The 13896-nt window shown below is 36.1% G+C and overlaps 1 protein-coding gene across 8 annotated transcripts in view; it reads right to left on the reverse strand.

Annotated features, from left to right (window-relative positions):
* Nucleotides 1-13896, reverse strand: part of TTC27 (tetratricopeptide repeat domain 27) — a 301971-nt gene that overhangs the window by 226496 nt on the left and 61579 nt on the right. For 6 of the 8 annotated variants that reach the window (XR_002824887.1, XM_004369571.1, XM_023736178.1 and 3 more), the window contains 3 exons: nucleotides 11137-11301; nucleotides 8576-8709; nucleotides 131-243 (listed from right to left, as the gene is read on the reverse strand). Coding sequence is in view for 7 of the 8 variants with exons in the window: in XM_004369571.1 (XP_004369628.1) it covers nucleotides 131-243; nucleotides 8576-8709; nucleotides 11137-11301 (412 nt within the window). In the remaining variant the exon portion in view is untranslated. The remainder of the gene's footprint in view (nucleotides 1-130; nucleotides 244-8575; nucleotides 8710-11136; nucleotides 11302-13896) is intronic. The other 2 variants (XM_023736184.1, XM_023736183.1) reach the window with 1 other exon arrangement.

The raw sequence follows: 13896 nt of genomic DNA on the forward strand, positions 1-13896 counted from the left end.
CTTCAAAAGCATTCCAAGATTCCTGTATACATCCAGTGTTCTTGAGACCTCGCTGAGTAAAGATTTCCTCCAAACATTAGAAAACAAACATGCAAGGTGTTCAAAATAGCCAAATAAGTCATTAACTTACCAAACTCCAAGGATAACAGCAAGCTCTTCAGCACATAGGTCAGGCATCTGAAACTGTTCACAGTCTGCTAACTGTATCTCATTCAGAACAGTATCATCATTGAGCTCAAAATTCTGATGGAACACAAAAGAAAATATTTGGACCAAAAATTAAACGTGATACATTCAACAGAGCAGTAAATAATAGATGGATAGATGGCTAGGGAAGAATAACTTAACTTTTTGCTTAAGATACAATGTCCACATAAGGTAATCCGATAAAAACACATATGAGGGGACAATTTACTGTGTAGAAATGGAGGATGTGGTATCTGTACTTCAGAAATGTACTTATAATAACAATAATAGAGAGTAACAACTATCATTGACTGAGTCTAATATGCAAAAAGCCCCTCTGCTGAGAATTTTGCATACATTTTCTTATTCATCCTCACAATGTTGTTGTTAGGTACCGTCTAGTCAGTTCCGACTCATAGCAACCCTACGTACAACAGAACGAAATATTGCCCAGTCCTGCGCCATCCTCACAATTGTTGTTATGCCTGAGCCCATTGTTGCAGCCACTGTATCAATTCATCCTTAAAATAATCACTGGCAATAAGCATTTCTACCCCATTTATAGATGAGGAAACTAAGAATCAGAGACTTGACGAAGTTGACCTGAGGCCACACTGAAAGTATGTGGCAGCATCAGAATTCAAAGCCAGATCTTTCTACTCTGCCTCTAATCTAGAATTAACTAATCAGCAACTCTCCAAATCTGTGTCTCGACAATATAGACAGATCAATTGTGAAATACGTTACAAGTAATTTGTTAGTAATGGCAGAAATACCAAGTTAACAAGCTGATCCTAAAATTTATATTAAATTAATTCATTTAATTTATATGGTCTAGAATAATCAAAACAATATGAAAAAGTAGAAAAAATCTGAGGACTCAGAGTACTTGATCTCAACAATTACTATGAAGCTAAGACAGTGTGATTGGCATGAAAATAGCAATATAAATGACCATAAGAGAACAGAGTTCAAAATTTTATACCATCAGTTGCCCTGAGTCTACAATGACTCACAGTGATCCTATATGTGTCAGAACTATGCTCCATAGGGCTTTCGACGGCAGATTTTTTGAAAGTAGATTACTGGGCTTTTCTTCCGAGGTGCCTCTGGGTGGACTCAAACATCCAACCTTTCAGTTAGCAGACAAAGGTGTTAACCATTTGCACCATTCAGAGGCTGCCAGAATTTTAGACCCATACATGTATGGTTGACTGATTTTTCTACAAAAGTGCCTAAATGATTCAACAGGTAAAAAACATCTTTTCAATAAATGATGTTGACACAATTAGATATTAACTTGGAAAAAAATGAACCTCCACTCTTATACTATCTATACATAAAAATTAAATCAAAATTTATCACAGACCATAATGTAAAAGCTAAAACAAAAAAACTTCTAGAATAAATCACAGGAGAAAATCTTTGCAACTGTGGGGTAGGTAAAGATTCCTTAAATAGAACACACACACACCAAATGAACCATCAAACAAAAACTTGACAAATTTGACTTTGTCAAAATTAATAATTTCTGTTCGTTGGAAACACTGTTAAGAAAATGAAAAGGCAAGCTACAGACTAGGAGAATATATTCACAGTACACATATCTGAAAAAGGACTTACATTCAGAATATATGGAGAACTTTTACAACTCAATAATAAGAAGAGAAAAAATTTAAAAATAGGTAAAGGGTTTGAACAGATACTTCATACAAGAAGATATATAAATGGACAATAAGCACGTGAAAAGATTCTCAAGAACAGTAGTCAACAGCGAAATACTAAGTAAAATTAGAATAAGCTACTACCAACAAAAAAACGAAACCCATTGCTATCAAATCAATTCTGATTCATAGCAACCCTGTAGGATAGACTAAAACTGCCCCCACAGGGTTTCCAAGGCTGTAAATCTTTACAGAAGCAGACTGCCAAATCTTTCTCCCACGGAGCAGCTTGTGGTTTGAACTGCTGCCCTTTCAGTTAGCAGCCAAGTGCTTTAACCACTGCACCACCAACGTTCCTCAGGACACACATATTAGAATAGCTAAAACTTAAGACTGACAATACTAAGTGTTGACAAGGATATGGTGCAACTGGAAATTTCATACATTGCTGATGGAAATGTAAAATGGTATAACCACTTCAGAAAATAGTTTGGCAGTTTCCTACACTAAACATTTACCATATGATCCATCAATTCTACTCCTAAGTAGTTACCCAAGAAAAATGAAAACATACATCCACACAAAGACATGTACATAAATGTTCATAACAACTTTATATGTAATAACCCAAAACTGGAAACAATCCCAATGTCCATCAACAGATGAATAGATAAACAAATTATGGTATATTTATCTAATGGAATTCTATTCAGTAATAAAAAGGAACAAACTACTGAAACATGTAATCATACAGATACAGGTAGTCCCGACTTAAAACAGGGTTCCATTACAACAACTCTGGCATAAGTCAGTTCTGATGTAAGTTGAATACCTCTTTTTTATGTTTTTAGTTTTCATTATTATTGCCGTTTATTATCAGTATCTTTATAAATCCGATCTTTGTCTTTGGGGATTGGAAACATTACATACATTTCAATACATACATCCATAAACAAATACACAAATCATAAAAATGTACTCCAACAATGAAGAGTTGGACAACATTGGCATTTTGTCAGTTGCAGTAATAAACCCACTTGTGGAAGGTTCTCGATCATGTGGATTATCTCTGGGATGAGGATGGCATTTCTAGTCAGAAAATTAGTGAGAGCTGTCGGTATGGCCCTTTCCTTTTTCTCTTACTTAGCAGAACATCTCACTGCTTCTTGAATCTGCCTATTAACTTTAGCAAAGCGGTCAGCGTTTGGGTCCATGTTTCAGGCAACTGAAACTTCTGATTTAGTTTAGAAAAAACTTCAGCTAATCTTTTCACTGTAAAATTTTTTGACAATTTCTCTCCTTCCTCTTCCTCATTATTTCTTTCTTCTTCAACGTTTCTTTCCCCTTGAAAATCCATTAAGTCCTGATCTGTTAATTCCCCTTCTTCGTGATCTATGACCTGTTGCACATCGGCAATATCAAGTTCTAAATTCAGCATTCTTGCCATATGGACAATTTTTCCACTGATCTCTCCAGTCACATTATCCTAACCAAACGTTTTTGGCGTGTGCACATAACTCAGCAATTCTTTCCAAATCCCCTGCATGCATTTTTCCTTAACTTCCAGGAAGATGCAATGTTCTAGATACACTGAAGAACACTATAATTCTTCCAGAAATCTAGTAATGTTACCGTACCTCCATCTGTTGTAGCTATTGCCTGAGCAAACCTAATCTGTAGGTAGTATGCCTTGAAAGTGACAACTGCACCATGATCCATAGGCTGAATCACAGCTGTTATACTGGGAGGTAGATAACACCACTTTCACATCTTGATTTAGATCATCTATGTGAGGAGGATGTCCTGGGGCATTATCAGGTAGCAGCAGAATCTTGATGGTCATAAGTATGGTTCGTCATAACTCAAATATGTCCTAAGTCAGGGACTGCCTTCAAATCTCAGAAACATCATGCTGAACAAAAGAAGCCAGACACGAAAGAGTACATGCTATATGATTTCATTCATATGAAATTCTAGAAAAGGCAAACTATCTGTAGCCACAGAAAGCAGATCAAAGGCTATTTAGGGACCCAAACCCAAACCAAAAACCAAACCCATTGGCGGTGAGTTCATTCTGACTCATAGCAACCCTACAGGACAGAGTACAACGGCCCCATAGGGTTTCCAAGGAGTAGCTGGTGGATTCGAACCACCAACTTTTTGGTTAGCAGCCGAGTTTTTAACCACTATGCCACCAGGGCTCCATTTAGGGCCAAAGGGGTGGGGAATTAACTGCAGAGGGGCACGACACAACTTTCTGAAGTGATGGAAATGTTTCATATTTTAACTATGACGACAATTGGGTGTATGTGTTTTGATACATCTCATCAAACTGTACAATTAAAATGGGTTCATTTTTCTGTGTGTAAATTATACCTCAATAAAGTTGATTTTTTTAAAAATCAATCAGCAAAACCACAAGAAGATAACACTACTACACACACCCTAGAGTGGCAAAAATTAAAAAGATTGACAGTACTAAGTGTTGTCAAGGATGTAGAGCAACTAGCACTGTCATACATTGATGGTGGGAATGTAAAATAGTACAACAATTTTGGAATACAGTTTTGTAGTTTCTCATAAAGTTAAAAACACACTTAGCACACAATCCAGACATTCCATTTCTAGGTATTTGCCAAAGAGAATTAAAATCATATATTCACACAAAGACTCAGACATGAATGTTCCAAAAAGCTTTATTTATAATAAAAACAAACTAAAAATAACTCAAATGTCCACCAACAGATAAATGGATAAACACATTGTGGTTCATACATACAATGAAATACTACTCATCAGTAAAAAGGAACTAACTAAGCGAATACTACTCATCAATCAAAGGAGCTACAGCAAACCCTGGTGGCCATCCATTTTCACCATAGGCCCCTCAGAATTTTAAAAAATGGAGCTACACATGTAATTTAAATTTTTTTAATAGCCACATTACAAGAGGTTTAAAAATAAGATGAAATTATTTTTAATATTTTTAACCTAATACATAAAAAATTATTTTAACATATATTAATAGAAAAATTATCGATATACTACATTTTCTTCTTTTTTTGTACAAATCTGGTGTGTATTTTACACTTACAGCACATCTCAATTTGGACTAGCCACGTTTCAAGTGCCCAGTAACCACATGTGACTGGTGACTACCATACTGGACAGTGCAGCTCTACAGTCTCCCAAAAATCTCACCTTTTTATATCCATATAGGGTTGTATCAACCTGGCTTAATAATATCTAATACTTAATAACACATTTATAGTGTGCTTTTATACATGCGCTAAAAAAGCATGATATAGGAAAAACAAACAAGGAAACTAAGACTATAGTAACATTCCCAGGCTCTCATTCAGGCCAGACAGTAACAATGTGATGGAAACCTTTCAGCTTCAGAAGACCTGAGACCCGTCATTGTTAGCAACAGGAGATCAAAATAGTTTTGATGTTCATTCAAGATTCTCTGTGTTCCTATTCAGCTCCTTTTGAAATTACAAATGGTCTCGTGTAATACCTACTTACCTAAATGTTCTACAAGCTCCAAATTTAAAATATTGTTCTACCAGAGTCCTGCTTGATTCTCCTTACGTTCTCCTGAATCAAGGAATCATTTATCACCAATATGTGGGACATACAGTATTCAACATTTAATGTATATTTATTATCAGTGATGGCTGATCATGCATTGTTTCTGCTTACCACGAACACACAACTTTAATTTGTTGTGTTCTCACCCTCTCCCTTCCCTCCACTGAACAATACAGAACAGAGACTGGGCCTTTGATTTGCATATTAGAGTTGTTCATAGTTGTTGCTTTATTGAACCCTGATATCCAATAGCTTTATCTGTCTAACAACTAGAAAGGCCCAAAGGGAAGTATTGTGTTCTCAATGACCATTAAGTTACTGTAGTTCCCCAATTATAAGACAAATATTTTTATATTGTAATATTTCTAAACACAATATATTTTATAATCACTATAATTGGTATAATAATGTTCTTTTTTCCCCCTGAAGAATGGTTATTAAACAGATGGTACATTTTATAACCGAATAGTGTTTTTGACACAAGGAAATATGATATATAACTAAGTAAGCAATTTTATCTTCCATCCATGTGAATAAAGCTATGTTTCTACCTAATCCATACATACACCACACAATTTGTCCTTCCCACCTCTTAGTAGTAATTAACAAAGATTGTAAGGTTATCTGAATGTATTTTATTTCAAATACAAAAGGATAAAATAAATTCTGTATTAAGTTGTATATCATTTTTATACATTCCTCATAATTAATCATCAATCACATTTATCATCACAGGAGAGAATTTACAATAGTAAAACTCCACATTTAAAAACAACAACAATAAAACTATGGATTACTGAATAAAATGCTTAGATTCCAGAATTAAATCTCTTTTTATAGATGCTGTGTCATAGCTTAAAAATCAGGCTTACAACAGTCAATCTACGGCATAGGCAGGTGCTTGGGTTACATCAAAAAGTTTAAGAATGTACACCAATGTTCACTGCAGCACTTTTCACAACAGCCAAAAGGTGAAAACAATCTAAATGTCCATCAACAGATGAATGGATAAACAAAATGTAGTATACACACAACAGAGTATTACTCAGCCATAAAGATAAATGAAGTCCTGATGCATGCCCCAGTACAGATGAACCTTGAAAACATCATGGTGAGCTAAATAAGCCAGTCACAAAAGGACAAATATTATAAGATCTCACTTATATGAAATAAGCAAATATATACAAACCAGAGATTATTATTGGTCACCAGGGGTGGGAGGGATGGGGAAAGGGGAGTTTTTTGCTTAGGGGGTATGATCATTAAGGTTGTGTGTCAACTTGGCTGGGCCATGATTCTCAGCGGTCTGGCAGTTAGGATGTAGTTTGGCAGTTGTATAATGATGTGATCACCTCCATGATCAGATTTGATATAATGTGATCATCTCCATGATGAGATTTGCTGTGAGCAGCCATCAGTTGAAAGCCAGTTTCCTTGGAGGTGTGGCTTGCAACCAACATAGATGGAATTTCTGGCAAGGCCTGTGGGCTTTTGCTCACTCTGGATCCTGCAGATGGCTCCTGTTCATCTGACCTCTGGTTCTTGAGACTTCAGCTAGCAGCTTGCCTGCCGATCTTGGGATTCCTCAGCCTCCGTGGTCTGGATCTTGGGTTTGCCAGCTCCTGCAGCTACGTAAGTCAGGAGAAGCCTCCAGCTTAAACCATGGACTTGGGACTTTCCAGCCTCTACAACTGTGTGAGCCATTTCCTTGGTACAAATCTCTCTCTTTCTCTCTCTATATATATACAAACACACACACACATATATATACACATACATATATATATATGTGTGTGTATATACATGCTTCATTGGTTTTGCTTCTCTATAGAATCCAGCATAAGACAGGGGGCATTGAGGTTACGTTCATGGTGGTGGAACAATATGGAAAAGGATAGCTAGAATGGTTGCACAACTTGAAGAATATAATCAATGTTACTGAATTGTACATGTAGAAATTGTTGAATTGGTATATGTTTTGTTATGTATATTTTTACCACAATAAAATTTTTTTAAAGCTTAGGAAGAGGGCCCAGTATATACAAGAAGGAATTGAAGGATGGAAGCAAATATCAACCCAGTTACCCTGACCAGCATCAGGACAACAGGAGCACACTCATTCCACTATGGCTCTACTTCCTCACCTGTATAGGCTGCATACTACAGATTTAAGAATCGTAAGTTTCTACATATTTCTCTTCATGCTCCCCTTAGAATCAACAGCTGTTCCTCACTAAAGTAATCACAAAAGGAAACAACAGAGTACTTGAAGTAAGCCCAGGAGATTTACAGTAGATCATCAAAGCCTTCCCTTGGGACTACTGACTGCTGCCATTCTTCTCACCCACCCTAACCGCTACCCTTGGCATTACTCTCAGTACAGAATAGAATTTTAGTGTCCAATGAACTCAAGGTAAATGTGCTTGCAGGCCTTGGAACAAAGAGTAGAAAAACATGGGCTTCAAGGACAGTAAATCCAACCAAAAGACAACCAAAAATGGTGGTATGAAGTCTATAGGATCAGAGAATATAAATGCTAATAGCCTCTATGGAAGCTGCTAGAGAGACCTGTAAGTATATAAACTGTCCAAGAACCATAAATTCAAGCTACAAGAAGGGAATTTATTAGCCAGGTCAAGAAAAATATTCTAAGGCGGCGACCAACCCATGAATAACAGAGTAACAAAAAACAGATTACAAATCTGGTAAAAAGGAATTTGGGCAATGTGGCAATTTAGAAGAAGCCCAAGAAATTTCAAGTCTCTTAATGTTCCAAACTGTCGATAAAAGGCAAAAGTAAGGCAGCAAATATGGTAGGAGCTAGAAAATTTAGTCTCTACTCAGTCCTCCTTGTGTATTTTTTCAAGGAGGGTAATATATAACTGACTATATTAATGTATATTTATTGAATTCTAGAAGAAAAGTACTATGTTATCTCTATTTAAGCGTTTTTTTTTAAAAAAAAAAAAAAAAAACTGGTTTTATTTTTCCTCCCAGCCACCTTGAAAAAGCTCAAGAAAGGACAAAATGTAGTCTCTTCCCACTCCATTCAGTGTTTCTACAGTACTCACCTACTGAAACTGTTAGAGATGGATGTTAAGTTGATGAAATAACTTAATGATCCTACTTACGTTGGTTAAATGTTCCTGAGGAGTGGGTGCTGGACTTAATTCATAACCTGGAAAGACATCCCCTTCCCGTCTTACGTCTAGAATAAGTTGTGCCACGTAATTTTCCTGAAACCGTGTCCTTTTTCCCAAAGCACCTGAAAAAAGCAAACAAATTTCTATCTATTGATTTGCCAATCAAATCTACTGTGCAATCATAAAGAGTAATATTTTCAGAGTTCTTTAAAGTTTATAAAGTGTTTCCCCATTTCATATAAGAGAAACCTGAGGCTCAGTGATATTACAATGACTTATAACATTATAAAGCAAACAAGCTGTTGTACCAGGACTCAAAGCCAGAATTTCAGCCACTAGATTCCATGTACTTACTCTTACATCAAACTACTCACCAAACCCATGGCAGTCGAGTCGATTCCGACTCATAGTGACCCTACAGGACATAGCAGAACTGTCCCATAGGATTTCCAAGCAGTGCCTGGCGGATTTGAACTGCCAACCTTTTGGTTAGCAGATGTAGCTCTTAACCACTACGCCACCAGGGTTTCCACATCAAACTACATCCCTCCTCAAATAAGAATAACTCATTAAGAGTCACAGGTAGAACAAATATTATCACTCCGTACATTAGATGAACAAAAGGGAGGTTCTGAGATACAGCCACTTACTCAAGATCACAAGGCTCCTCAGTAGCAGAGCCAGAGCTTAAAGCCAAGGTCTTCAGGTTCTAAATCCCTTAGTCTTTTTATTACACTATCAAGTTTCATGTAACATAAACATTTTTTTCATTATGTATCTGAAATATCTTGCTGCAGAATAGCTGATTTCAAACCACTTTATAGAAGCACAAGTTCCAACATCCATTCTCTGGCAAGGGCCAGATTACAAAGACCCTTGAACATCAATCTAAGGAGTCAGGATTTTATCCCATTATGAGGCTAGCTCTAAGTTACGCATCAACCCTTTTAAACACGTTATGCTAAAAATAGCTACTAAGATAGTTTAATATAGCTAACTTTTTTACAGTGAGGCTACAGTTGAATGGAGAAAAATAATAATCTGATTTTCATTTTACATTTGTGGGTACCGCATTTGTATTTTTAAATTCTTCATCCTTAACTTATAAACAAAAAAAAAATGAAGAACTGGCTAATAAAGGCACCAAGAGTTAAAGCTGAATATACACAGTACTCCATTAATTATAAAAAGTAGCCCCAAAAAGTCTCCTAGGACCGAAATCTAAAAATATGAGCTCTGAAATAGATAGTTATATAACATATAACTATATTTCCAAATACAGATAAAACTACAACTTACATATGGGCATTGTTCCGAAAGTTATAAACTATATATTAAATAATTTTCCCCACACAAACAGTGTAATAGAAGGTGTCTGAGATCCCAGACGAGCCCCAAAAGTCAATAACTCATAATATATCTGAAGGACTTTACTGTTAGGACTAGCTCACTAAGAAGCATGGAATTTAGGGCCTAAGAATTCAGGCTTTAGAGATAACCTAGTCCTAGCTCAGGAGGACAAGCAGGTCCCATCATTTCAACATTCACCAACTCGTAGTCACAGCCTAGAACACTGAGCCCAGGTTCAACAGGTACAAATGGTGTGATCAATTCGTGATGTCTGATTTTCACTCATTTATTCAACACTGAATACCATTTACACGTGAGACACCAGGGATAGAGCAATACAAAAAAAGAAACCAATGTTTCTTATTTGATATTCAGACAAAACACAGAAGTTTTAGGAGAAATTATGTAATTTATTTGTTCATTCAAAAAATACTTAGTGCCTGCTATATGCTAGGAAGGAGCCTGGTGGCACAGTGGTTAAGAGTTATATCTGCTAACCAAAAGGTTGGCGGGTCAAATCCACCAGCCGCTCCCTGGAAACCCTATAGGGCACTTCTACTCTGTCCTATGAGTCGGAACCGACTCAACAGCACCTAACAACAACAAATATGCCAGGAAGTGTTCTAAGGCACTAAGGAAAAATTAAGTAAATAAAACCATCAAAAATGTCTAACCTCAAGAAATACAAAACGGAACACAAAAAAAGAGCAAGATGGAAGCAACAGATGGGTCTTTATAAGAAAGGGTACTGCAGAGAGGCCAAACTAAAACTGGTAATAAGGAGAGGCGAGGCCTTAGGAGGTCCATACCAAAAACCAAAGCCATTGCCGTCAAGTCGATTCCAACTCATAGCGACCCTACAGGACAGAGCAGAACTGCCACATAGGGTTTCCAGGAGGTCCATACCCAGAATCAAATGCTCAAAAGTTCATTTGTGTGCTGCTTGGCTGCTGTATATTACTAACACATGTCTAACTAGATTAAAACAATAAATGGGAATCTCCAGGAACAAAGAAAATGTATCATTGCAAATTTGTCCTAAAACTATGAATTTTTAAATAAAATATTTAAAACCTATTTTTGTAAAGCAAAGAATGGGATATACAAAATCAAATTCTACCAGGCAGTACAACCAAATGGCCAATGTATATATTGTTTATCATAAAAATAAATTATTGACAAAAGGTAGAAAGTCTTACCTGTTAAATTAATTTGTAATTTGCCAATGTTTTTAGCAACATTAAACTGATCTTTTGCCTTTTTATACTCATAATAACATAAAAATATATATGCACATTCCAGATGGAATTGAACTGCGAGATATCGGCCTGAGTCATCTACAAACAGATTCTCTAGTTTCATCACTGCAAGACAAAAAATGAGACATTAAAAACTGTGATGAGACAAGAAAGCCACTAGTGCAAATAAATGAATTTAGCAAAGCTGTAGGGTACAAGATCAACACACAAAAATCAGTTCTGTTTTTGCACACCAGCAATGAAATATTCAAAAGGAAATTAAGGAAACAATTCCATTTACAATAACATATAATAAAATACCTAGGAATAAATTTAACCAGGGAGGTGAAAGACTTGTACATAGAAAACAATAAAACATTGCTAAAAGAAATTAAAGACCTAAATAAATGGAAAGGCACTGTCTGTTCATGGACTCAATATTGTTAAGATGTCAATACTACCGAAGGCGACCTATAGATTCAACAAAATCCCTATCAAAATTCCAATGGCATTTTTTACAGAAACAGAAAAGCCAATTCTGAAATTCATATGGAATTGCAAGGGGCTCCATACAGCTGAAACGATTTTGAAAAACAACGAAGCAGAAGGACTTATACTTCCCAATCTCAAAACATACTATAAAGCTACAGTAATCAAAACAGTGTGGGTCTTATTTAAGGATACATATATGAACCAATGGAAGAGAACTGAGAGTCCAGAAATAAATCCATGCATCTATCACCAGCTGATTTTAGATAAGGGTGCCAAGTCCATTAAGAATGGTCTCTTCAATAAATGGTGCTGGGACAACCGGATCTCCACATGCAAAAGAATGAAGTTGGATCCATACATCACACCACCTGGCCTAAGTTAAGAACTAAAATCATAAAACTCTTAGAAGAAAATATAGGGATAAAGGTTAAGGACCTTGTTTTTGGCAATAGATTCTTAGCTATAACACCAAAAGTACAAGCAACAAAAGAGGAAAACAGACAAAAATGTACCTCATCAAGATAAAAAAACTTCTGTGATCAAAGGACTTTATCAAGAAAGTAAAATCTTCAGTAAAAAAAAAAAAAAGAAAGAAGTAGACAAAGCAAATTTTATGTGACACATCAAAAAAAAAAAAAAAATCTGTTGCTATCTAGTCGATTCCAACTCATAGCAACCCTATAGGACAGAGTAGAACTTCCCCATAGGGTTTCCAAGGAGCAGCTAGTGGATTCGAACTGCTGACCCCTCATTTAACAGCCATAGCACTTAACCACTGTGCCACCAGAGGAGTTGACTATTCTATTCCCTATACTTTCTGTTATTTAAATTTTTCATAACAAAACATTTGAAAAGAAAGAAAGAAAAAGCACCATGTCTTTCAGATGCTCTTCCCCCAAAGGAGTTTGGAGACCATGAGTTTACTCAACTCCTTTACTGTACAGTTGAAGAGCCTGAGTTTCTAGGAGATCTGCCATAGCCATCAACTAGAGACAGCAGAAGTAGGACTAGAACCCACATTCCCTGACTCCCTGACCACCAGGCTGCCTCATGAGTATCGAGAAATCATTTTAATGATGATGGTAACCTGGATGAAAACAACCAGAGATTCACCAGGAAGAAACATGGCTTTTCACAAGGAAAAAAAAAATTTATTTTCCTTTAGGTACATTCCAGTTTGTTTTATGTGTTAGCAAAAGCACAAGAAAAGAAATTCTCCAAGGATTCAGGGAAACACAAAAGATTTTACATTTACATTTACAGCTGTTTCTTGACCCAGGCCCTAACAAAAGGCCACAGCTCCAAGCTTAAGAAGCATTAAGACAAAAGGGATACTGGCATCTAGTACTCTAAGAACCTTGGGTTATTGATCAAGTAAATATTACATCATACTTTCAGAGATGGGCAAGGTCTTGCATTCTCCAGGTGCTTTCCTGGACCACAAATTATAAGCTTTTAGCAGGTGATATGGGCAAAACATACAACCAAATTTTAAATTCTGTAAAAGAATTTAAGATTGCATTATTAACTGCTAAATAGCATATGTAAAAAGGAAAAAATACTTATACCACACTCTACCATTTGTCATTAATAATAACAAGTATAAAGTTATAGGAAAAAATCTGAAAAATATAAATTGAATAAAATTGTCTAGTACCAAGAAAGATAAATGGGGAGCTGAAGGGGCTGAAGTGGGAGATACCTCTACTTAATTGACTTTTTATAATTAAACTTTTTGTTTTGAGGGGACATCCATATGCAGTTGTAAGAAGTAATAGAGAGATACCATATGCCATCAACACAAGATGATAACATCTTGCAAAACTATAGTATAATATCACAACCAGGATATTGACATTGATACAATAATTGATTTTTCAAACTAGCTGCAGATTAAACAGAAACCCTTTTAGTTATAATATGCATTATTAGTTAATATTTCTAAAATTAGTTAATATATTTTCCACTACAGAAGTTTACTTAAGAGTATCTAAATTCAATAGGTAAGTGGTAACTTTGGTGAAGGGTAAGACAGTACACAGTACTGGGGAAGCCAGCACAAGTTGTACAAGGAAAGGTCATGGAAGCTCCATAGACACATCTAAACTCCCTGAGGGATTGAACTGCTGCGCGAAGGGCTGTGGGGACCATGGTCTCGGGGAACATCTAGCTCCACTGGCATAACACAGTTTATAAAGACAATGTTCTACATTCTACCTTGGTGAGTAG

The sequence above is a fragment of the Trichechus manatus genome, unplaced genomic scaffold, assembly GCF_000243295.1.
Source record: "Trichechus manatus latirostris isolate Lorelei unplaced genomic scaffold, TriManLat1.0 scaffold00005, whole genome shotgun sequence".
Classification (NCBI taxonomy): domain Eukaryota; kingdom Metazoa; phylum Chordata; class Mammalia; order Sirenia; family Trichechidae; genus Trichechus; species Trichechus manatus.